The sequence below is a fragment of the Xenopus tropicalis genome, chromosome 6 (assembly GCF_000004195.4).
Source record: "Xenopus tropicalis strain Nigerian chromosome 6, UCB_Xtro_10.0, whole genome shotgun sequence".
NCBI classification, from domain to species: Eukaryota; Metazoa; Chordata; class Amphibia; order Anura; family Pipidae; genus Xenopus; species Xenopus tropicalis.
The window spans coordinates 50506603-50530291 of NC_030682.2; the positions used below are offsets into that span (position 1 = coordinate 50506603).

The 23689-nt window shown below is 40.3% G+C and overlaps 1 protein-coding gene across 5 annotated transcripts in view; it reads right to left on the bottom strand.

Moving 5' to 3' along the window:
* Window positions 1-4529: 4529 nt before the first annotated feature.
* Window positions 4530-23689, bottom strand: part of topaz1 (testis and ovary specific PAZ domain containing 1) — a 62242-nt gene continuing 43082 nt past the window's right edge. For 3 of the 5 annotated variants that reach the window (XM_031903276.1, XM_031903275.1, XM_018094575.2), the window contains exons 13-21: window positions 21938-22053; window positions 19479-19545; window positions 16894-17068; window positions 14898-14998; window positions 13951-14116; window positions 13401-13565; window positions 11707-11910; window positions 9486-9669; window positions 4530-4933 (exon numbers count right to left, since the gene is read on the bottom strand). In XM_031903276.1, coding sequence (XP_031759136.1) covers window positions 4693-4933; window positions 9486-9669; window positions 11707-11910; window positions 13401-13565; window positions 13951-14116; window positions 14898-14998; window positions 16894-17068; window positions 19479-19545; window positions 21938-22053 — 1419 coding nt within the window. In that variant the 3' untranslated portion in view covers window positions 4530-4692. 5 annotated transcript variants of the gene reach the window in all.

Genomic DNA, 23689 nt, shown 5'->3' on the forward strand with positions numbered 1-23689 from the left:
GCAGTGCCCACTTTGTGTTTAAAGGAGAAGGAAAGGCTAATAAAAAGTTAATCTCAAACTGCAGGCATACCTTCAGTTCTCTCAATAGCGCCCTTAAGTCTCCCCATATTTTACCTGTTCAGATGATCAGAAGCCAAACAGGAAGAAAAAAAGCTGAGCTGTGTAAAGAAAGTTCCCATAATGCCTCACTCCCATAATGCCAAGACTATGAGTCAGCTTCCTGCTGATTGGCTCAGATCCACATTCCTAAGGGGGGGGGAGTGAGTTCTTTGCTTTCTGCTTTTTCCTGCTCCCCCCTCCCTCAAGAATGCTAAGAGCTGCGTGTCTCTGGCAGAGGAAAACAGACACAACTAATCTTTTGACAGGGAACTCAGTGCAGCGTTTCTGGGAGTTGTTAGGAGCAGACTAGACAGCTTTATATGCTTATTCCCCCGGTGCAGGGCCATATTGAGCCCAACTGGCCAGCCCTGATAGGTATGCTACAAACACGTCTGTTAAAGGACAGCTATAAAAGCCCCCTTAAAGGAGACATATCATATAAAAATTAATAATGTACCAGTGAATTATACTCTTCTAAATATAGAAGGATTGTGCTTTAAAAAAAAAATAAAAAATTGTGTTTCGGACTGATTTAATGACAAATGCCACCAAAACCCCAATAGTCCCGCCCATCTGTTCCACTTCCTGCCGGCTGAAATTCTCTGGATGTTTAGGGGGCCTGCCAGCTCTCAGTACACTGCACTGTAGGATAGGAACCAGCAGCTAGGCTGACCTGATAGGGAACTGAAGCCTGTCTTTGCTTGTGTGACTGCAGGGCCGTGATTGGCTTTCCCCCTCCTGCTGTGCTTCTGGCAGGGACCGTTCGTCTGAAACATGGAGAGAGAACTATAGGTGCCATTTTTACAGATAGGATTAATTTTTAGCCCTAAGTGAAACCAGCACCATATATTATTCATTACGGACTACAAAATTAGGGTTTTTTCCATTTATCCAATATGTCTCCTTTAACTAGCACTGCCTTGACCCAGTTAGTCTGGGAATCTACTAAGAAAGATGCTTTTTTTTATCAACTTTTTGGTGAGCCTTGGTGTTTTAGAAAAATGTGATGGTGCCAGAGAACAAGAATATATAAGCAGTACAAATTATGCTGTTTGGGTAGGGAAGGTGTGCACAGCTTATGCATATGGTAGGATAATTTAAGGTTTACATGCATGCATGTTTCTTATGAAATGCTTGTTTTGTGGCTCTTTTATTATATGCCTATGATTATAGGGGTTGTTCACCTCTGAGTTAACAAATTTGCAATTCGTCTTCATTTTTTTGTATTTTATTTTATTTTTTACATTTTGTTCAGCAGCTCTCCAGTTTGGAGTTTCAGCAACTATCTGGGTGCTAGGGTCCAAATTACCTTTAAATGAAAGGTTGGTATATGAAGTATAAAAAGTAGCAAAAACAATAAATCTATAGCCTCACAGAGCAAAAGTTTTTGGCTGCCGGGGTGGTCAGTGACCCCAATTTCAAAGCTGCAAAAAGTTAGCAGAAGGCGGCAAATAGTTCAAAAACTACTACTACTATAATGAAGACTAACTGAAAAGTTGCTTAGAACTGGCCATTCTGTAACATAGTAAAAGTTAACTCAAAGGTGAACCACCCCTTTAAGGCCCCAGTGGGTCTGAAACATGTTTGGATAGTATTGTAACTGCTCTACAAAAAGATATTTATATATGTATAATTTTTTTTTAACCCTTCTGGAGGTGTGTGTGCTACTTTGTATGTTTGCTGTTAGACCTTATACAGGATGCACAAGACAGCTAAGGACACTGCCCAGGAGATCTCCAGAGGCCGAGTTTAAACTTCTTGGTATGTTTTTTTCATATAAACTGAGGTATACATACAAGTTAATCTTTGCCCACTCTAAATTCAAAGTATGAATATAACTGTATTTATTCTCTATTATACATATGGCTAAGTATGAGGACACTGATTATTGTGCACTTCTCTGCATGTCATAACAGGGAGCTGCCTGAGGAATTTACTATGGTACATTATTGTAATAGCTTAATTTTACAGCCATTAGGTGCAGTGTTATTATTAGTCTATAGATGGCAGATAAAGGAACGCCAAGTTTGTACATCAAGATATTTTCCTAAGTGACCCTTCTACTGAAAAAACAGACGTTCAATGTGACTCAAGGTACTGAAAGTGCAGGTGAATCTAGAATGAATTTACAGTAAAGGAATACGGTCACAGGAAAATATGTTTTTAAACCCATCAGTTAATATAGCTGCTCCAGCAGAATCCTGTAATGAAATCCATTAATTATATTTAATTTTGAAATTCCACATGGGGCTAGCCATATTCTTCATTTACCAGGCTGCTAAAGCCATGTGCTCTGATAAACTTCAGTCGCACTTTACTGCTGAGCTGCAAGTTGAAGTGATATCACCCCCCGGCCAGCAGCCGATCAGCAGAATTGGTAACAAGATAGCTGCTCCCCAACTCTTGTGTTAAAAGATTCAGCTGTTTGAACTGATAGTGCCTCCAAGGGCTAATAGTAATGCTGGAACTGTCCTGGATTTCAGTGAATCCGTAAACAGACAAAACTTTCTATACTCTGTCCAAATAATTTTGGGTTGCTTTAGGTATTTCTCTAACTAAAATACACTGAAAAAAACTGCCCCATGTACCATTAGCCTGCATTAGCTTGTAAAGTAAAGGATATATAGGTATATACACACAGTATGTAAATAATGATACATTGACTTCTATAAGCAATAACTCCAAATCCTAAATATATAATGCAGTGGGGACTAGAAGTAGTGGCATTTAATACATTAAATGCAGTGAGAGACAGAGGGCTGTGGCACCCAAAGTATATTAAGTGCAGTGAGAAGCAGTGGGAACTTAAGCACCAAAAATAGTAAGCTAGCGACTATGAGCTACTCATCTGAGCAGCTTCTTCAGTTCAGTTGAACTGAAGAAGCTGCTCGGATGAGTAGTGAAACGTCTTCAATGATTACTTAACAAGTCCAGTTGCTTTAGATTTATTTATACTAGACATAGTAAGCTAGGTTAAAAAAAAAGACCCACGTCCATCAAGTTCAACCATGATGCCTATATATAACCTGCCTAACTGCTAGTTGATCCAGAGGAAGGCAAAAAAAAACAAAAAAACAACCCCATCTGAAGCCTCTCTAATTTGCCACAGAGGGGAAAAATGCTTTCTGACTCCAAGATGGCAATCAGAATAGACCCAGGATTAAGAGCTATCACCCATAACCCTGTATTTCCTCACTTGCTTACTTCCTCACACCTTAAATACAATGAAGGACAGTGATTTTTGACAGCCCAAACTGCCTTACCCAGGGGTCCCCAACCCTTTTCACATGTGCGCCACATTTAAATGTGAAAAGAGTTGGAGAGCAACAGAAAGATACAAATGTTTCCTGGGGGTGCCAAACATGGGTTATGTTTAGCTATTGGTAGCCCCTATGTGGACTGGCAGACAACAAAAGGTTCAGCTTAGCCCCCTCCTACCACACAGATAACAATATCTACTAGGACAATGTAGTATTGACTATATATATGATGTTGTATACAACCAAAGATAAACTGTGTAATTGTATGATACAGCAAGAACTTGTTGTTAGCTTAAAAACATAAGAATATGAATGTATAATATACTTTTTTCTCCCTTTTGTTAAAATGCAAAATGAAGTTAAACAAAAAAAAAAAAGGTTCAGTTTGGCAGTACACATATTTTGATCCAACTAAAGCTTGCCTTCAAGCCAGGAATTTAAAAATAAGCACCTGTTTTAAAGGCCACTGGGAGCAACATCCAATGGGTTGGTGAGCAACATGTTGCTCAGAGGCCACTGGTTGGGGGATCACTGTCCTTACCCTTCCAAAAAGCAGGTTTCCTGAAGGCTGGAGAGGATTTCAGCATTGTAGAGTTCACAAGGGTTTCACAAAATGTGTGAAATGCTAAACATGCAATGGGCAATCAGGCCCACCTACTGGTAGACATGAGAATAGCACTCAAGCAGGAGAAACCCTGCTTAGCTATTATGCAACTTGGGTAGTACTGAAAGAACATTGAGCAGGAGAAACAATAGGTTACCTGAAAGCAGTTCTAATGTGTAGCGCTGGCTCTTTCTGAAAGCTCAGACACAATGCACTGAGATGGCTGCATACACACCAATATTGCTGGTTCAGGAAAACAATTTAAATTGTAGAGTGAAATATTTGGAATGTAAACAGTGTAATAGTAATACAAGTTATACATTTAACATGTTGAGCTATAACCCCCACTCCACCCTGAAGCATATGTAAGCCAATAATGAAAACAGGCGCAGCACTAGAGATATATTACAAAACACTTTTTCTGCAGATTTTCCTGCTGTTTTAACTATGCAGTATGGTTTTTAAAGAGTAACTGTACACAGAATGTGAAAAAATAAAACAGTTAAAAAGGAGACACTGGAAAAGGCAAATACAAGCCTAGAACAAGTCGAATACAGAATACAATCTGTTTTCCTTATACTATATATTTTATTTTGTGTACAGTCTTAAACCATTTTGTCAACAGATAAGGACAATAAAAGTGGAAAATACACATTAATAAAACAAATTAAACAGACACTTTAATTTAAAATTTTCATTACTTGCTTAGTTAAACCTCCTGATATCAAGTTATATTTTCCCCTGAAAAAGCCATACTTTCCCAGCCCATTTCATGTTTTCATGCAACCATTTGAGAGAGCTGCCGTAATCAAGGATATAAACCTGTTCATTGGCATTATTGACAGTCAGGTGCTTTATGAATAATCTTGGTGTTGATAGCCTAGAGGCCTGAATCAGCCGGTCCACTGCATCTTGATAGCTAGCTTTACCTCTTTGATAATCTTTATTCGGAACTCTCTCTTCTTCACATCTGCAAGAGAAAAAAAAGATGATTCTGTGATAACTCACCAATAAATCCTTTTCTCTTAGGACGTCTGTGGGACACAGGGACCATGGGTATAGTATCTACCAGCAGGAGGCAGGACACTAGAAGAGGAAGAAGCCCCTCCTCCCTGCTACTATACCCCCTGTAACTTCCTTAGAGAGCCAGTTTTGTCAACAAAGTAACAGACAGTATAACATAACTATATACATAAGCAGAAAACTTTCCAGAAGTACAGATTCAGGGGGGGAAGCCCTGTGTCCCACAGACGTCCTAAGAGAAAAGGATTTAACAGTGAGCTATCACAAAATCTCCTTTTCTCTTACAGGTGTCTGTGGGACACAGGGACCATGGGGTCATACCAAAGCTGCCCCAATAGAAAAAGGGTGGGAGAAGCGGTTTCAGGCAACTGCGGCTTGCAGCACCTTTCTCCCGAAATGGGCATCAGATGCCGCAAAAATCTCAAATCTGTAAAATTTAGTGAAGGAATGGATAGAGGACCATGTAGCGGCCCAACAAACCTGTTCGGCTGAGGCCCTGTTTCTAAATGCCCAAGAGGTGCTAATTCCCCAAGTAGAGTGAGCTCTAAGGTGAAGAGGTGGCTGTTTCCCTCTGGCAATGTATGCTCTGCGGATGGCTTCCCTAATCCAACGGGATATGGTAGCCTTGGAGGCCGGAAGGCAAAATGAAGAGGGATGAGGACTGACGTATGTCCTTGGTCCGGTGAAGGTAGAATTTTAGCGCCCGGACCGGGTCCAGAGAATGCAAGGCCACCTCTCTGGGAGAAGATGGCTGGGGACAAAAGGACGGAATAGTAATGTCCTGGTTGATATGGAAGGATGAACCGACCTTAGGCACAAAGGAAGGCAGAGTTCTGAGGACGGCCCGGTCCGAATGGAAGACATGGTATGGCTGGAGATGCGAAAGGGCTGAGATCTCGGACACCCTTCATGCCGAGGACATGACCAGCAGAAAAACTGTCTTCCAGGTGAGCCATGCCAGAGGTATGCCTCCCTGAGAGCATGACAGCTTCGGGTTCCGCCTTGGTGATTTAGGTAGGCGACCGTGGTGGCGTTGTCGGAATGCACTTCGATGGCCTGACCCCAAAGAAGGTGTTGCCAGTGCAGCAGTGCCAAGCGGGCTGCCCTGATCTCCAGGATGTTGATGGGAAGGAGAGCTTCGGTCTTCGACCAAGTCCCCTGGGCCAAGAGGTGGTCCAGAACTGCTCCCCAGCCCTTGAGGCTGGCATCCGTGGCCAGGAGGCGCCAGTGAGGTTCCTGAAGAGGACGTCCCCTGGCTAAGTGGGGTGTGTTGAGCCACCATGTGAGAGAGGCCCTCATTTTGGGAAGGATCAGGCTGGTACGTGTCCACTGATCCAGGATGTTTCACTGAAGGTCGCGTAAGTGAAACTGCGCGAAGGGCACGGCTTCTATGGAGGACACCATGGACCCCAGCACCTGCATTGCAAATCGGATGGACGGGTACGGAGAGTGGATCAGACGGCGCGTCAAGTCCTGGGATTCGAGAGATCTTCTCTGGAGGGAGGAATACTTTCTGTGGGGCTATGTCGAAGATTATGGCCAAGAAGGGTATTTGACGAGATGGAGTGAGTCGCGATCTTCCAGCCCAGAGATGTTAGAGTTGAGGTGACCAGGTCCAACTGGGATGTCGCTGCGGCCTGAAATGGTGCCTTGAGAAGAAGGTCATCCAGATATGGGGTAATGGACACCCCCTGATACTTGAGGGCCACCGCTGCCGCCGCCATGATCTTGGTGAAGATGCTCGGCGCCGAAGTAAGCCCAAAGGGAAGGGCTGTGAACTGGAAGCGGAGGTTCTTGACCGCAAATCTTAAGTATTTCCAATGGGGAGGGAAAATGGAAACGTGGAGATAGGTGTCCTTTATGTCCAGAGCCACTAAGTATTCGTTGTGGCCCATGGCTGCAATCACTGACCTGAGTGATTCCATTTTGAACCGAGAGAAGCGAAGGAAGGTGTTGAGCTTCTTGAGGTCTAGGATTGGCCGAAAGGAACAGTCTCGCTTTGGGACGAAAAAGAGGTTGGAGTAAAACCCCCGGAACCTCTCCTCCGGAGGTACCTGCATGATCACTCTTTCGTCCAAGAGATCTTGGATAATGGTGAGGAAGGCGGACTGTCTGAGTGGGTCCTGATAAAGCCGGTACATGAAGAACCTGCCTGGTTGGTTGGAGAGGAACTCGAGGCGATAGCCGGAGGATACCACTCCGTGTACCCAAGGATCGGAGGTAATACGGAGCCAAGAAGGAAAGTGCGCGAAGAAGGAAAGTGCGCAAACAGAAGGCGCGCAGAAAATGGCGACGCGTTGTGACGTCATCCGGAAGAGACGGTGGAATGCATGGGGCCACGGTGGAACGCAAGGGAACCAAGAGAGGGACTGCTGAGAGGTCCTAAGGCGAGAGGGACCCGCTGCTTAGAAGGACAGGGCAGGCTGGCTAGGAGCGGGGAAAAACAGACCTGGGGAACAGCTGAGGAGGAAGAGCCGGACAGCGTCTGCACTCACAGGTCAGAGGCAGGGATATCTGTGTGGCCCGCTCCAGAGAGTTTTACTGGCCCCGGTGCTTGTGTCCCACGTAGGGGGAAGCCTGTGGAGGGAACTGCAGATAGGCCCTATAGGTCGACCCCTGGTGCCAGAATAATCTGGCCGCAGAATTCAGAGATAGCTGTAAGGATCCTGTCTCCTGAGGACACTAGAAAAAACTGGCTCTCTAATGAAGTTACAGGGGGTATAGTAGCAGGGAGGAGGGGATTCTCCTCTTCTAGTATCCTGTCTCCTGCTGGTAGATACTATACCCATGGTCCCTGTGTCCCACAGACACCTGTAAAGCTGGCCATACACGGGCAGATCCGCTCGCTTGGCAATGTCGCCAAGCGAGCGGACCTTCACCCGATATCCCCACCTACGGGTGGCGATAACGGGGAGACATGTAGGCGAATTTGATTGTTTGGCCCGGGGGGCAAACAATCGAATTCTGCACGCAGCAATGGGGCAGTCGGTTCAGGGACCGCATCAACGAGCCAATGCAGTCCCCGATCCGACTGGATTTTCTAACCTGGCCGATCGATATCTGCCCAATTTCAGGCCAGATATTGGTCGGCCAGGCCCCTCGGTTCTGCCCCTACACGGGCCGATAAGCTGTAATCGGCCCGTGTATGGTGACCTTAAGAGAAAAGAAAAAAAAAACACAGAGGAGAAAAACAAACAAAAAAACTATCCGAATATCCCATCTGGATCCTGAAAGGTCACAGGGATGCTTTACAGAGTACATTATAATGATGACTTGGAGCAAAGTATGTCTGTTTTTTAATAGAACATTATGCCACACATTACAATACATCTCACAACAGAAAGGATTGGGCATGGAAAGACAAATTTCTCTAAGTTTACTAGCAGAGTTTAAAAAGAGACATTAACTCTGTAACATTAGTTACATACATACAAACATAAGTTTATCAATTGGGTAAGTCAATTCTGCACACAAATACATAACAATACAATGCTTCAGATTGTTCACAGTTCATAAATCTAGTTCATGAAATCTCCTTTAACCCACATAGGACTGTTTTACTTCCAATATGGATTAATTTTATCTTAGCTGGGATCAAGTACAAGGTACAGGTATAGGACCCATTATCCAGAATGCTCGGGACCAAGGGTATTCCGGATAAGGGGTCTTTCCGTAATTTGGATCTTAATACCTTAAGTCTGCTAAAAAATCAATAAACCATTAATTAAACCCAAATAGGATTGTTTTGCATCCAATAAGGATTAATTATATCTTAGTTGGAATCAATTACAAGGTTCTGTTTTATTTCTACATAGAAAAAGGAAATCAGTTTTAAAATTCTGAATTATTTGATTAAAATGGAGTCTATGGGAGACGGGCATTCCGTAATTCGGAGCTTTCTGGATAACTGGTTTCCGGATAAGGGGTCCAATACCTGTACTGTTTTATGATTACAGAGAAAAATCATGAACTGCACTGTATGCATTGTGTACAATCTTAACCATAATATTGTTATGTATGCAGAACTGACTTACCCAACTGATGAACATATTTTTCAGGCAGTTTTTATAATGACTAATATGGTAGTGATTGACATATTGATGTGATGAACTGTTATGTGTGATTTTGGGTTGGGAAATCATCATGTAATAAACTTGAGCATACAATTGCAGTGTGATAATTCAATGACGTAAGAATATAAGGTAATTGTACTTTTAGAAGCCTTCAGTAGAAGTACAGACTTTTTTCTCTGTTAATCAACAGTAGTACAGTAGTAAAGAATAAAGCCCCAGCAGCCACATTACTACACTGTAATGTATTTCTGGAAGTCTATCATATTGGTTGTTTATCCCATTAACAAAGCTGAGAATAATTCAATTGCCACTAACGATTCTGGAAACTAAACTGAACATAAAAGAAAATACAGCAGTGAAAACCTGGATGTATTTTTAATGTAAGTGTATCGCTCTGCTGTGTGCTTTTTATGTGTGTAAACCAACCTTTTGAGAATGATTTGCAGAGTCTGATGGCTGCCTCCTGGTGACTGAATACTACTGGCATTTGACACCATGAAAATTTCAATGGATAACAGCATTTCTATCTCAGAAAGGAATGAGGGGATGAAGAGCACTTTACGATACAGATTTCCTTCCATGGGCGGGTAGCAACCCAACAAAACAGCGCCTGGGAGGAAAAGGTATAGAAAAATAAGACAAAAAAACGGACATTTGTATTAGTTGAAAAGTACAGCAGATACCTGCAATATTAACCCCAAAAATTATTACAATATATAATGCATAATAACAAACGTCCCTTGTAAAAAGTAAAAAATAAACAAAAAACAAAACAAAAAAAAGAATGCTAATGCTTATACACGGTCTTGAAATCGATGGAGGTAGACAGCAGGAAAAATCACTGCGTTAAAGGAGAAGGAAAAGCTAGTAAAGAGTTAATCTCAAGCTACAGGCATACCTTCAGTTGTCTTAATAGTGCCCTTAAGTCTCCCCATATTTCACCTGTTCAGAAGATCTGAAGCCAAACAGTAAGGAAAAACGCTGAGCTGGGTAAAGAAGATTCCCATAATGCATCGCTCATCCTCAGACTCCAGGACTTAGAACTGAGGCGGCGCATGCGCAGAAACAGGAGGCTCCCCCTAGCGTCTGCAGCAGCATAGCAGCATGAGACACAGGCAAGGGGGACATAAGCGGCGGTGCTGGCAGGGGGGAGAGGCATGGGGAAACGAGTGGCGGTGCTGGCAGGGGGAAGAGGCGGTGCTGGCAGGGGGAAGAGGCGGTGCTGGCAGTGGGGAGAGGAAACGGGGGACATAACTAGCGGCGGTGCTGGCAGGGGGGAGAGGCAACGGGGGACATAACTAGCGGCGGTGCTGGCAGGGGGGAGAGGCATGGGGAAACGAGCGGCGGTGCTGGCAGGGGAGAGAGGCAACGGGGGACATAACTAGCGGCGGTGCTGGCAGGGGGGAGAGGCAATGGGGGACATAACTAGCGGCGGCGCTGGCAGGGGGGAGAGGCATGGGGAAACGAGCGGCGGTGCTGGCAGGGGAGAGAGGCAACGGGGGACATAACTAGCGGCGGTGCTGGCAGGGGGGAGAGGCAATGGGGGACATAACTAGCGGCGGTGCTGGCAGGGGGGAGAGGCAACGGGGGACATAACTAGCGGCGGTGCTGGCAGGGGGGGAGAGGCAAGGGGGATGCAGCTCCAGTCAGTTGCTGAAGAGAGAGAGGCACACTAGCCCAAAATACTACACTACTGAGCTCCTAGCCCCCATCTTGCCTCTTCTACAGGGCTTCCCTGGGCACTGCATGTGTGCAGTAGAGGAACAAAGATGATAAACAGCAACAGTGACAGCACTCATAGGTCTTGCAGCCTTCTTTGTCTGGATCACCTGTATATTATCTGACTATGTTTGCCCCTGCTTGCTTTGATCCCTTGCATGTTCCCTAAACATTTGCTAAAAGAACCCAGCCTTAACTTACACGTGTTGTCAGTAATCTGACTCAGACTGTGTCTTTATTTTGTACCCCTTGTTTCTGACTCCCATTGTACTGTTCCTGGATGATGTGCCTGAGAACTGTTCTCCCTTCTTTAAAGGTAACAGTAACACCAAAAAATGAAAGAGCTTTAAAGTAATAAAAATATAATGCACTGTTGCCCTGCACTGGTAAAAATGGTGTGTTTGCTACAGTAACACTACTATAATTTATATAATAAGCTGCTGTGTAGCCACGGGGCAGCCATTCAAGCTGGAAAAAAAGGAGAAAAGGCACAGGTTACATAGCAGATAACAGATAAGTTCTGTAGAATACAATAGTGTTTTATCTGTTATCTGCTATGTGCCTGTGCCTTTTCTCCTTTGAATGGCTGCCTCCATGGCTACATAGTAGCTTATTTATATAAATTATAGTAGACTTTCTGAAGTAAACACACAACTTTTACCAGTGCAGGGCAGCAGCACATTATATTTTAGTTACTTTTATACACTTTCATTTTTTGGTGTTACTGTTCCTTTAATATAGTCCCTACATCCGACCAAATTTCCTACTCCTGTGCTTCCATCAGGAGGCAACCTGACTCCGTTTGCGCCCAGTCCCCAATAATAGTTTGATACGGATATAATGTGTGCCACGTGTGACTATCTTTATGTAAGGGCAAATTTAGCTCATTCACATTGTGGTAAAAGTTTGCTTTAAAAAAACAACTCACATTTATAAAGTTCTCTTGCTCTGAGCCATAGACAGCTTCGTCCCAAGGATGTGATTAGTGCTCTCAGTAAGAAAAAGTCAAGTGGTATTTTTTTTGCAATCATAAAATCTATCACAGTTGAGGATACACCAAGTGTATTATTTTCTATGCAGGATGACAAAAGTTTGTTGAAAAGCAAGCTGTACTGAGAGACATCCACATCCGCTGAAACAAAGAGAAGAAGGTATTACATAAACTCCTTTAAACGTAAGAGTTTTTTAAACTTAAAAAATTGCCGAGTGCCTACTGCAGTTGCATCTTATTCTCCAAAATTGACACAACTTCATAGCAAATTGAGCACAATTGCGCCAAATATTTAAAACACGTTTAAAATAATATTTAAAATATGTTTATCTGGTGTCATTTCTGGTGTTCAGCAAATATGCACCAGCACCTGATTCGGAAAAGAAGGCAGGAAGAACTGAGCAGCAGTGCAGAAGTGCCTTTAATAAAGCAGTTTTACATGCAACTCACTGTGGGGGAAAAGTGCAAGCTGCCAAGCAGGTAGATAAGCCCTATGGTCTTTTTCCATTCCAGGACAACACACTTTTTTTTTTTTGTGAGTAAAATAGTCTATAATAAAGCTTAATCACAGCAGACATTCTGCTTAATGAGCTCTCCTCAGTTCTAAGCTCTTCTAACTACGTAAAACAAATGTGTTATTATTATGACTGATGCACGCAGCTTATGCATACTTTGTATAAACCATGTGTCTCTTACCAAATGTGAAATTTCCTCTTTAACCTTTGCGTTACATGTGAAAGTTGCCCCAAACTTTCAATTTATCAATTGTAGAAGTTCCCCATTAACATGTGGGTTTACCCAAAGTTTTCCATTTAGATTTAATTTTGAGTTATATGTTGTGCCTCAGTTTAGTATGGTTTATTATTAATATAAGCCACACCTCTGAATCCTATTTATTGGAATTGTGGTATGAGCAACATTTCTATGCTTTGTATATTCTCTGACCCTAAGTCAATAATTTACTTTTCGCAAATGAATACTTCTTCAAAAACAGGGGTTTATAGTTAGAAATTTATGATCACAAAATTGGCAAACCACTTTCATTGACCCTGGATTGCTTACACAATGGTATTTGCATTTTAGAAGGTGGTTGGTGCAAGGAAGGGTTTTCCAGCATCTAGTAATTTTGCTGTTGAATTACCACGCCTAGTATCCCAAACAAGCTTTTGCTGATAAGAGTTAAATGCCAAGACCAAAAAGGCCACAGACTTGAGTAGCAGCAGCTGATGGCTTAACCCTAAGTAGGAGGTCTTTAAGTGCCCATAGCAAGAGAGGTAGCATACAACCAGATGTTTTAGATAAAGCAAAGGACATCTGAGGGGTGTTTGTACATTAAAAAAAGCACCAACAAAAAAGGCAGACCAAGCCAACCATTACATTATGGCTACTTATAATAAAGAGAAGTGATCTGTTCAGCATGCATTAGCTGAATATGTAAGGAAGAGGTACTTAAAGCCTTGACATTTTCTATTTTGCCGATATGCAACTTTTCTTGTGACCCCTTCTATTAATAACATAAAGGTATTACTAAACTGTTGTAGTACTATATTTATAGTTGCACTTTATTGCAGTGTTTCTCTAAATGCACCACTGACTTGTTTTGGACTTGAAATCCAAATGGTTAGACTTACTTAATGAGCACTGCAGTCCTGGCAGATTCTGAAGGACCTCAAGACACACATCAAACATGTTTTTATTCAGTGTTTTCTGTGCAATTGTACACAACAGGTTATGTCGTTTCAGCACATCCATTCTTTCACAGGGCCACACTTGTGTGTTAATGATCCACTCTGACTCTGGGGTAAATAGAACATTACAAATTAGTAGTCTGGCTACTAAAACTTATGGGTACTGTATAATCATGTGTATTTATCGAGTTGCAACAAACTATGCAGCAATCTACATCAAAAAGATTTCTTAAAGAAACTGTTCACACAACGGTTGCAATCCAGCAATATATGTATATTTTATTACACTGCTGTAATATAGCATTAAATACTCAATGTTAATAGAGTGCCTTGACCTGACCCTCCTTGACTTCCATATTTAATATTTAACAACTATACTGGGTGTTGTTAAAGCTTTATCCCAGTCTCCCTTTATTGCATATTATTCCATATTTTGCATTTGGTGGTACTCGCATCTTAATCTCCAAGAAACAACACACAAAACTGCACTCACCTCGTAGAACCCCCAGTGCACCATTTAAGTATTCACAGTTCAAGAAGATCTCTACAGCTGTGTTCACAACTTGACAGCGCGTAGCTTTACTCTCTTCCCCTGTGAGTCCTTTTAGGACTGTGAAATTAATCTGCATTTCCTGAAGTTTTCTGAGCACCCTCTTTCCCTATTAAGAATGTAGGAATTGGGTGTGAGGCATTAATGCGGTTGCAAGACATTTACAGGTGCCATTGTTAATTCCAAGCATATGTGAAATAATAATAAAGGTATTTAGCATAAAAACATACATGCATATATTACATTATGCTTATGAGGTATTTCCCTTTAGGGGGCACACTGATCAAAGTACGATTGAATCTGAATACAAAAAAATTTGTATTTTTTTTTTTTAGAACTGTGCGTATTTTCGCACAACTTTTTCGTACTTTGCCACAATTTGTGCGACAAAATCATATTTGTCACAACGAGTACGAAAGTTTCAGAATTCATTTTAAGCTTCGGTATCGTGACTTTCCTTGGGCCAGGTTGGAGCTGCAGAGTGCCACTGAGTCCTATGGGAGGCTTCTAAAAACATGCGCAGAAGGTTCAAAGTCAGAAAGTTTTTTGCGCCTTTTACGATTGTTTGGATACGAAAATGTAGTAATTTTCGGATCGTACCACTATGTTTTCCTACGACCACGATACAAAATTTTCGTACTTTATGCGCAAATCAGAAAATATCCGGTTTAATACAAATTTTTTGTATCTTGCTTTTTAATGTCTGAAATTCGTACTTTGATAAATGTGCCCCTAGCTGTGGCATATTAGGTCAGAGGTTTTTAGACTTTCTGGAAACAGCTGCATTAGGTGCTTTATTCCTATTCTACATCTACTGTAAACTATTTATTTTGGATTCATTTAACACATGTATACATTTATGCTATTTTACCCCAAGTAAAGTCAAGTACCTTTTGCGATTGTTTATTTCTGTAATAGTGATACATGATGGATATTCCAATCCTTCCCAAAATGTTTTTGTCAATTTCACTTAGTTGGGCGTCTTTGTACACTGCACAAGGTACAACAAAGGTAAGTTCAAGTAATAGCTGTAACCATTCATTATAAAAAAAAACAAAGACGCCTCACATTTCATCTGAAAGTAAGACACAAAAGAGTTTCAGAATGCACAACTCTACAGAAAAAGGATGTGGAGTTAAACATGATTAGGCAGGAATCATCTCACATAATGGGTCACTTGCCTGCTCCAGTCTGCTGTCCCAACATGTTTTAAGAGGACCACCATCATCATCCCTGTCCCTAAGAAAATGAATGTGAGCTGCCTAAATGACTATCGCGCAGTAGCACTCACCTCTATTGCCATGAAGTGCTTTGAGCGTATAGTCAAGGCTCACATCACAACTTTAGTCCCTGCTTCACTTGATCCACTCCAGTTTGCCTACAGGTCAAATAGATCTACAGACGACGCCATAGCAATTGCACTTCACACTGCCCTCTCCCACCTGGACCAGAGTAACACATACGTGCGGATGCTGTTCATTGACTACAGCTCCGCTTTCAACACCATCGTACCATCCAGACTTGTCATGAAACTCCGTGACCTGAACATCAGTTCCTTCCTGTGCAGTTGGATCCTGGACTTCCTGACAAACAGACCTCAGGTGGTTCGGATCGGCAACATCACCTCATCCACACTGACACTTAGCGCCGGTGGATGTGTGCTCAGCCCCCTGCTGTACACCCTGTTCACCCACGACTGTACAGCAACACACAGCTCCAATACTATCATCAAATTTGCAGACGACACCACCATCATCGGCTGCATTTCTAATGGAGATGAGTCGACATACAGGGCAGAGGTGAGAGCCCTGACATCATGGTGCCGTGACAACAATCTGCTGCTCAACGTCAGCAAACCTAAGGAGCTCATTGTGGATTATAGGAGACTGCAGGGAGGAGGCCATACCCCCATTCACATTGAGGGAGCAGAGGTGGAGAGAGTCAGCTGCTTCAGATTCCTGGGCATCAATATCAGTGAGGATCTGAGTTGGTCTCACCACGTTGGTGTGATCACAAAAGCTGCAAGACAGCGGCTCTTCTTTCTGCGGCGCCTGAGGAGGTTCGGCATGGACTCCAGAATACGCACAACCTGGTATGGCAGCTGTAATGCTTTGGACCGCAAAGCTCTGCAGAGGGTGGTGAGATCAGCACAGCGCATCACCAGGACTGAACTGCCAGCCATGCAGGACCTCTACAGACAGCGCTGTAGGAGGAAGATGCAGCAGATCCTCTCTGACCCCAGCCACAGTCTTCTCACGGTCCTACCATCAGGCAGGCGGTACAGGAGCATCCAGACCCGCACCAGCAGATACAGAGACAGTTTCTACCCACAAGCCATCAGGCTTCTGAACTGCTGACATTCTGCACAAACCAACACACACTCCCCATAACTACTGGACTCTTCGCAGTGTCACTTTAAGCAAAGCCACTTTAAATCCTCACTGCACAATTTCAAATATTTCATTGCATTTTTTTTTTGTAAATACTTGTAACTTTATTGCACACTATTATATTTAATATTTGTATTTTTTTTTTTTTTTTGTCTATGTAAAGTTGGGAGGAACACGGGTCAAAAAAATTTAATTACAGTAATGATGCTTCATTGTTATTTGTATATGACAATAAACTTGAAACACTGGCAAATCTTTAACAACAAAATCCCCAATGGACGTTAGCCACAATCATTCCCCTACTGAATGTGTGTCACATATTTGGCACAAACAAGGTGGCAATCCTGCTGCCAACAACTTAGTAGGGCTATGTTACCTTGCCCCAGTGCTGCATGTCCCATATTTCTTTTTATATACCTATTAATGCTTTTAATTAAAAATGGTTTATTAACTGCAAAAATAATACATATTTATATTAACTGATAATACAAATTACCTGTGTCTGCAAAGTCACAATATGGAATTTCAGATTTATCATTCCTTGGCACTTTCTGAAGCGCCCCGACAATGCAATTAGAAAACTTCTTAAGATCAGTCACATTCTCACACCCTGTACGCAGATTAAGATATAATGTTCCTAGTTTCTTCCAATCATTTTTTTCTTTACAATGCTGGGTAAAAATAAATGTAAATTATAGTTAGCTTCTTCACAAATCCTGTATATATGTTTAAGGACAGGGACACTTACCTAGTTTTGAGTTTTACATGTACAGGTTAGAAAAGAAGGGAAAGAAAAGACATACTGAAAAGGGAGTTAAGAGAGTTCAGAATACATTTTTTGGATCTGGAAAATATACACCAGGACATAACATAAGAATGGATTGGGGGAAACGATTACTTTACAAAAAAGGGTGAAAATTTATATTAACCAATTAAGGTTGGACTTGAATCAGCTTATGTCAGATAAAGCAGCTTATGCACTACTTGTGAATGAAACAAGAATACTCTGAATTCACCAACAAGCCCCACACTATGTTCCCAAGGAAGTTGGTGGTACTTGCCACATACTATATGTGCACTATGGGAATCACAGGGACAGACCAAGCGTGAAACAGAGTATAGCAGAGATGTTTTGCGAATTTTACTTTAATTTTTACTCTGGTGACAGGGCCCCCTTGCACGTAGCACATTCAGCAACATAACATTATATACATTAAGGCAGGGATCCCCAACCTTCCGTACTTGTGAGCCACAGTCAAATGTTAAAAGGCTTGGGAAGCAATACAAGCACTATAAAAGTCCATGGAGGTGCCAAATAAGGGCAGAGATTGGCTATTAGGGAGCCTCTATGCACACTATCAGCTTACAGGAGGCTTTATTTGGTAGTAAATCTTGTTTTTATTCAACCAAAACTTGCCACCAAGTCAGAAATTCAAAAATAACTACATGGTTTGTGGGCACTGAGAGCAACATCCAAGGGTTTGGTGAGCAACATGTTGCTCACGAGCCACTGGTTGGGGATCACTGCATTAAGGATACATACACTCCCTATTGTACCTTTACAAGCAGGCTACCCACATACTTACTGCCACAAAACTCTGAGCAGTGGGCTTCAGAATGACTGTCCCTCTTACCCACCCGATGCTCGTCTTAAAGATCGATGGGGCCATAAGGGCACAACTGCAGGCTATAACCACAAGCTACTGTGGCTCCCATGGATTGAGTTGCAGAGACAAATACTAGAAACAGTGCATTACCTAATGTGACACAAAGAGCCCTCACTGTTTCCCCCTTCCCCTTTCTCTCTCCTCCCTCCTAACTCACTCTCCTGCCATATCTCCTCACTTCCTAGTTACCATAGGCTGAGGCCTCTCTCTCAAACATACAAGAGCAACTTAGCAATCACTTGACAATCGGTCATTACAACAGTGTGTAAATAAGAGGCACACATTAACTGAAAATCTTTCACTCAATTGTGGGACATAAACTTAAGGGAAAAGATACCAGCAACACATATTCAAAACCTGGTCCAACACCTGTTTACTTCAAATCTCTAGTACCCAATTAACACAAATGTTTTGTAGTGTATGTCTGTGTCTCTGCTTTGTGTGCTTTACACACAGTACTTGTCATTCAGAAACATTAGCAATAAACAGGCAGATGAGGGGTTCTAACAGCTGATGTTTTCTGACAAACTACAACACCAGTTAACGCATTGTGTACCATAGGTATTGGTTGTTGTTTTATTACCATTACCATGTAGCACACCAATCATCTAATATACAGGTATAGGACCCATTATCCAGAATGCTCGGGACTAAGGGTATTCCGGATAAGGGGTGTTTCCGTAATTTGGATCTCCACACCATAAGTCTACTAAAAAAATCAATAAAAAACATTAATTAAGCCCAATAGGATTGTTTTGCATCCAAAAAGGATTATTTATATTTTAGTTGGGATCAATTACAAGGTACTGTTTTATTATTACAGAGAAAAAGGAAATCAGTTTTAAAATTCTGAATTATTTGATTAAAATGGAGTCTATGGGAGACAGTCTTTCCGTAATTCGGAGCTTTCTGGATAACTGGTTTCCGGATAAGGGATCTCATACCTGTACCACCATACAACTTTCCCAAAGGGAATAATCTGTTACAATGTTATGTGAATTACAGGTTAAGGGTCCATTATCCAGAAACCCATTATCCAGAAATTTACTCCCATAGTACCCATTTTAATCAAGTAATTTTATTTTTTTTAAATGATTTCCTTTTTCTCTCTAATAATAAAACAGTACTTTGTACTTGATCCCAACTAAGATATAAAAAATCCATACTGGAGGCAAAACTAGCCTTATTGGGCTCATTTAAAGTTTAAATGAATTTTAACAGACATAAGGCATGGAGATCCAAATAAGGGAAAGATAATTATCCAGAAAACCCCAGGTCCTAAGCATTCTGGATAATAGATCCTATACTTGTACTTCATATTATCTATTACTTAAAAGACAGAAATAAAAAAAGATAATCAGATGAAATTATAGAAGGAATGCCCTGGAGGAATTTTAAAATAAAACCTACATACCCCAACTTCTGCAACTGCTATATCCAAGTTACACAGCCAGTTCTTTTCTGAAAGCTGCATTTCAATTCTTTATGGGAAAAAAAAAAAAAAAAAACAGTCAAAAAAAGTAAAAATAATGCATTTTCCCAGGAAAACACATGTAACAGCTATTTTATTTAGTGTCATCTAGTAGTGCAAGTGCAATGTTAGGCATCTTTTTAAACATAATACAGAGGTAATCTACAAAAATGATAAAGGAGTTACAACCCCTCCTCATCTGGCAATAACAAAATTACTTAAAATATTTATGAAAAAACATTGATTTTACATTCTGAATAAAAAAACAAAACCTTTACAAAATGATTGACATTTTTTTTTTACCGTAAATCTTAGGAAATAATTGCATAAAATAAAAAGAGAACTTAGCATTGTTTTAAAACTAGCTTTGTGAGAGTAATGACATTCATAAAAAAATAACTATCAGTTTTTCTTCAATGTAATGCAAGCCTGAATTTGTTCATTATATAGTGAATAATGAACCTGCTATTGTACGACATAAGAAGTTTACTTAACCATATATACACATTATATTTATACATATATACATATTTTAGGTGTCCACACAGGGTTTTGTTAGCATTTCACTGATTCACACATTTGTTTTTACCAGTTTACTGTTATGGTCAAAACAGAATGGTATATATATATATATATATATACATATACATATATATATATATATATATATACATACACACACACACACACACGTATGTATGTATGTATGTATGTATGTATGTATGTATGTGTGTGTATATATATATAATATATATATATATATATATATATATATATATATATATATATATATATATATAAATATATATATATATATATATATATATATATATACACACACACACACACACACATACATATATACATCATTATGCAAATTATATTTTTCTCATTTTTTATTCTTAAAAAAAATACTGTTATCATTAGGAGGTTTGTTCAGTAAAATTGAATTATACTCTTAATAGTTGATAACATGAGAATTATGCTGTTATTTACATCAATTATATTGGTAAATGAGAAAAATATAATTTGCATAATAATTTGGAACAGGGTATATAGCGTTCCCCTGTGTTCCACTATAAGAAAAAAAAAAACCATCCAATCCTTTCTAATGGGGCTGCACTAACAAAGATGCATGTAAGCGCTGAAAGCAGGTGGAACACAACATACTACATTCCACCTGTGTTCGGCACTTACATGCATCTGTGTGTGCACCTTCCTGCACTCCCTCATGGTGGAACACAGGAGAACGTCACCACAGTAAAGCCCAGGAAGGAACACTCATCAGTATGAGTCCTTATGGGGCTGCTAAACATGACAAGGGGGACTGAAACCAATCCATTTTTTTTTTTTTTTTTTTTTAAAAACATAGGCAGAAAGGGATGGGTTTCTTCCTGCACTCCCCTGCTGTTAAAATGCAGGAGACAGCCACTGCAGGGAAACCAGTTTATTACGTACGTACAATGTGCATGTTTATGAGCTGAGAAAAGTTTGTAAGATTTTCATATTAAGACATTTAGAAACACAATTTTCCTGCAAAACATGAAGTAAGCTTACAAAGTGATGATGATTTTACCAATTAGACTTCCTAAAAGCAATATTATCATATAACACATGGTTTACTTAATAACTATGGCCTAATTAAGTAGTTAGGATGGGACATTATTTATTTCCCACTTACTACAAAGTATTGGATGAGCTACATATTAATCCTGATGGATTGCAACTCTCCCACTTAATCTTAAAGGAACAGTAACACCAAAAAATGAAAGTGTATAAAAGTAACTAAAATATAATGTGCTGCTGCCCTGCACTGGTAAAAGTTGTGTGTTTACTTCAGAAAGTCTACTATAATTTATATAAATAAGCTGCTATGTAGCCATGGAGGCAGCCATTCAAAGGAGAAAAGGCACAGGCAGACAGCAGATAACAGATAAAACACTATTGTATTCTACAGAACTTATCTGTTATCTGCTATGTAACCTGTGCCTTTTCTCCTTTTTTCCAGCTTGAATGGCTGCCCCCGTGGCTACACAGCAGCTTATTATATAAATTATAGTAGTGTTACTGTAGCAAACACACCAGTTTTACCAGTGCAGGACAAAAGTGCATTATATTTTTATTGCTTTAAAGCTCTTTCATTTTTTGGTGTTACTGTTACTTTAATGCCAGTGTTGTGCAACTATGATTTTTTTTTTACTAAAAATATACACATAAAGGGAAGGTCACCTCTAACTTAGCTATTATTGTGATGTGAACAATGTTATTCTGAGAATTTGCAATTGGCCTACTTTTTTTTTTCAAAGACTTTCGAGACAAAATGAATCTATATAATCATATATCCATACATTACATAAAGATAGATTTGCCAGTTTTATACAATTTATAACCAATATTCTCACCTTGTTTTTATGTCTAAAATGACACTGATATAATTTTTTGTTGCCTGGAGATTATTCAGTGTTGTTATTAACATGTTGATTTGCTCTGGCTTCATCATCATTCCAGCCTCCACAAGCTGTAGGACAGTAGCACAGTAATGTTTTTATAAATGTTTACTTACAAATAAAAATTTGTCTAACAAATACATATACACACTGGGCGGTTTAAATTCTACCAGCAAATCAACATACACTGAAGTGATCAAAAACCAAACATATTAATTACAGAATTTCATAGAGAAAATTTTAAAGGAAGTCAAAATGTTGGGGAAAAATATATAATATATTTACGTAAAGCATGAATAAAATGTCAGGTTGACTACAAAATGTCAAACAAAGCTTTGACTTTACTGGTAAAATAAATAATGCCTATATTTAATGTTCCTTCTAATTCCCTCTCAGCTATGTGTGTGCAAAAAAAATTCTTTCATGCTTGCATTCTGAACTTGTGCGCACATTTATTCTGCTCAGGTCAGAGTGCATCATGTTCAACCCTTCCAAGTAAACCCGGCACACACAACCTATAATTACCAATCTATACACTCACATACATGAACTATATATATACACAACTATTAATACTAACTGTAGATTTTAGTATCACAATAGCCTTGGATACTATGCTTGTTCAAGAACTCATCCAGGCCCCTCTTAAAGGCATTAACAGAATCTGCCATTACCACATCACTAGGAAGGGCATTCCACAACCTCACTGCCCTCACCGTGAAAAACCCCCTACGCTGCTTCAAATGGAAGTTCCTCTAATCTAAAGGGGTGACCTCTGGTGCGTTGATCCTTTTTATGGGGAAAAAGAACATCCCCCAACTGCCTATAATCCCCCACTAATGTACTTGTACAGAGTAATAATGTCTGCTTCTTTTCCAGAGAAAACAACCCCAATCTAATTAATGTTATGGCTAAATGGAAACAAATCCCACCAACAATGTTACAATACCTAGAGAAAAGCCTTCCAAGAAGAGTTCAGTGTAGGCTAGGGTGTCTAATTAAAAAGGGTGGTTCACCTTAACGCCACCTTTTAGCATATTATAGACTGTCCTATTCCTAGCACTTTGCAATTGGTAAGTATTTATTTTTTTATAGTTTTCAAATTATTTGCCTCCAACTTCTACATCTTTTGAGCTTTTGAATGGGGGTCACTGACACCAACAGCCAAAAACTATTGCTCTGTGAACTTGCAGTTATATGATTACTTTTTATTCAGACTCTCTCTTCTATTCATATTCCAGTCTCTCAAACCACTGCCTGGTTGTGAGGATAAATAAGGCCCTAGCAACCAGATAGCTGCTAAAATTTCAAACTGAAGAGAAATAACTTTAAACCATATATAAATAAAAAATGAAAACCAATTGCAAATATTCTCATAATTGTCTACATCATTGTGAATTTAAAGGTGAACAACCCCTTTAAAGGGGACGTATACCATACATTTTTACAATGCACTAAACCATGTAAAATAATGTAAAATAGAAGTGATTTTATTTTAATACCTTTGGGTTCAAATATGTCCATAACTGCTTTAAAAGTGTGCTCTACCCAACCCTTTTGCTAGCTTCCGGTTTAGACTCTTCAGTATGTGGCTGGGGCCCCTGGCCCTGATTGACTTCAGTAACAGAGCAATTAGCTACTTAAAGTGCAGTGCATAAGCACAGGGTGGACGGGGGTTTGCAATGTCACAGGCAGTCTGTTCCTGCT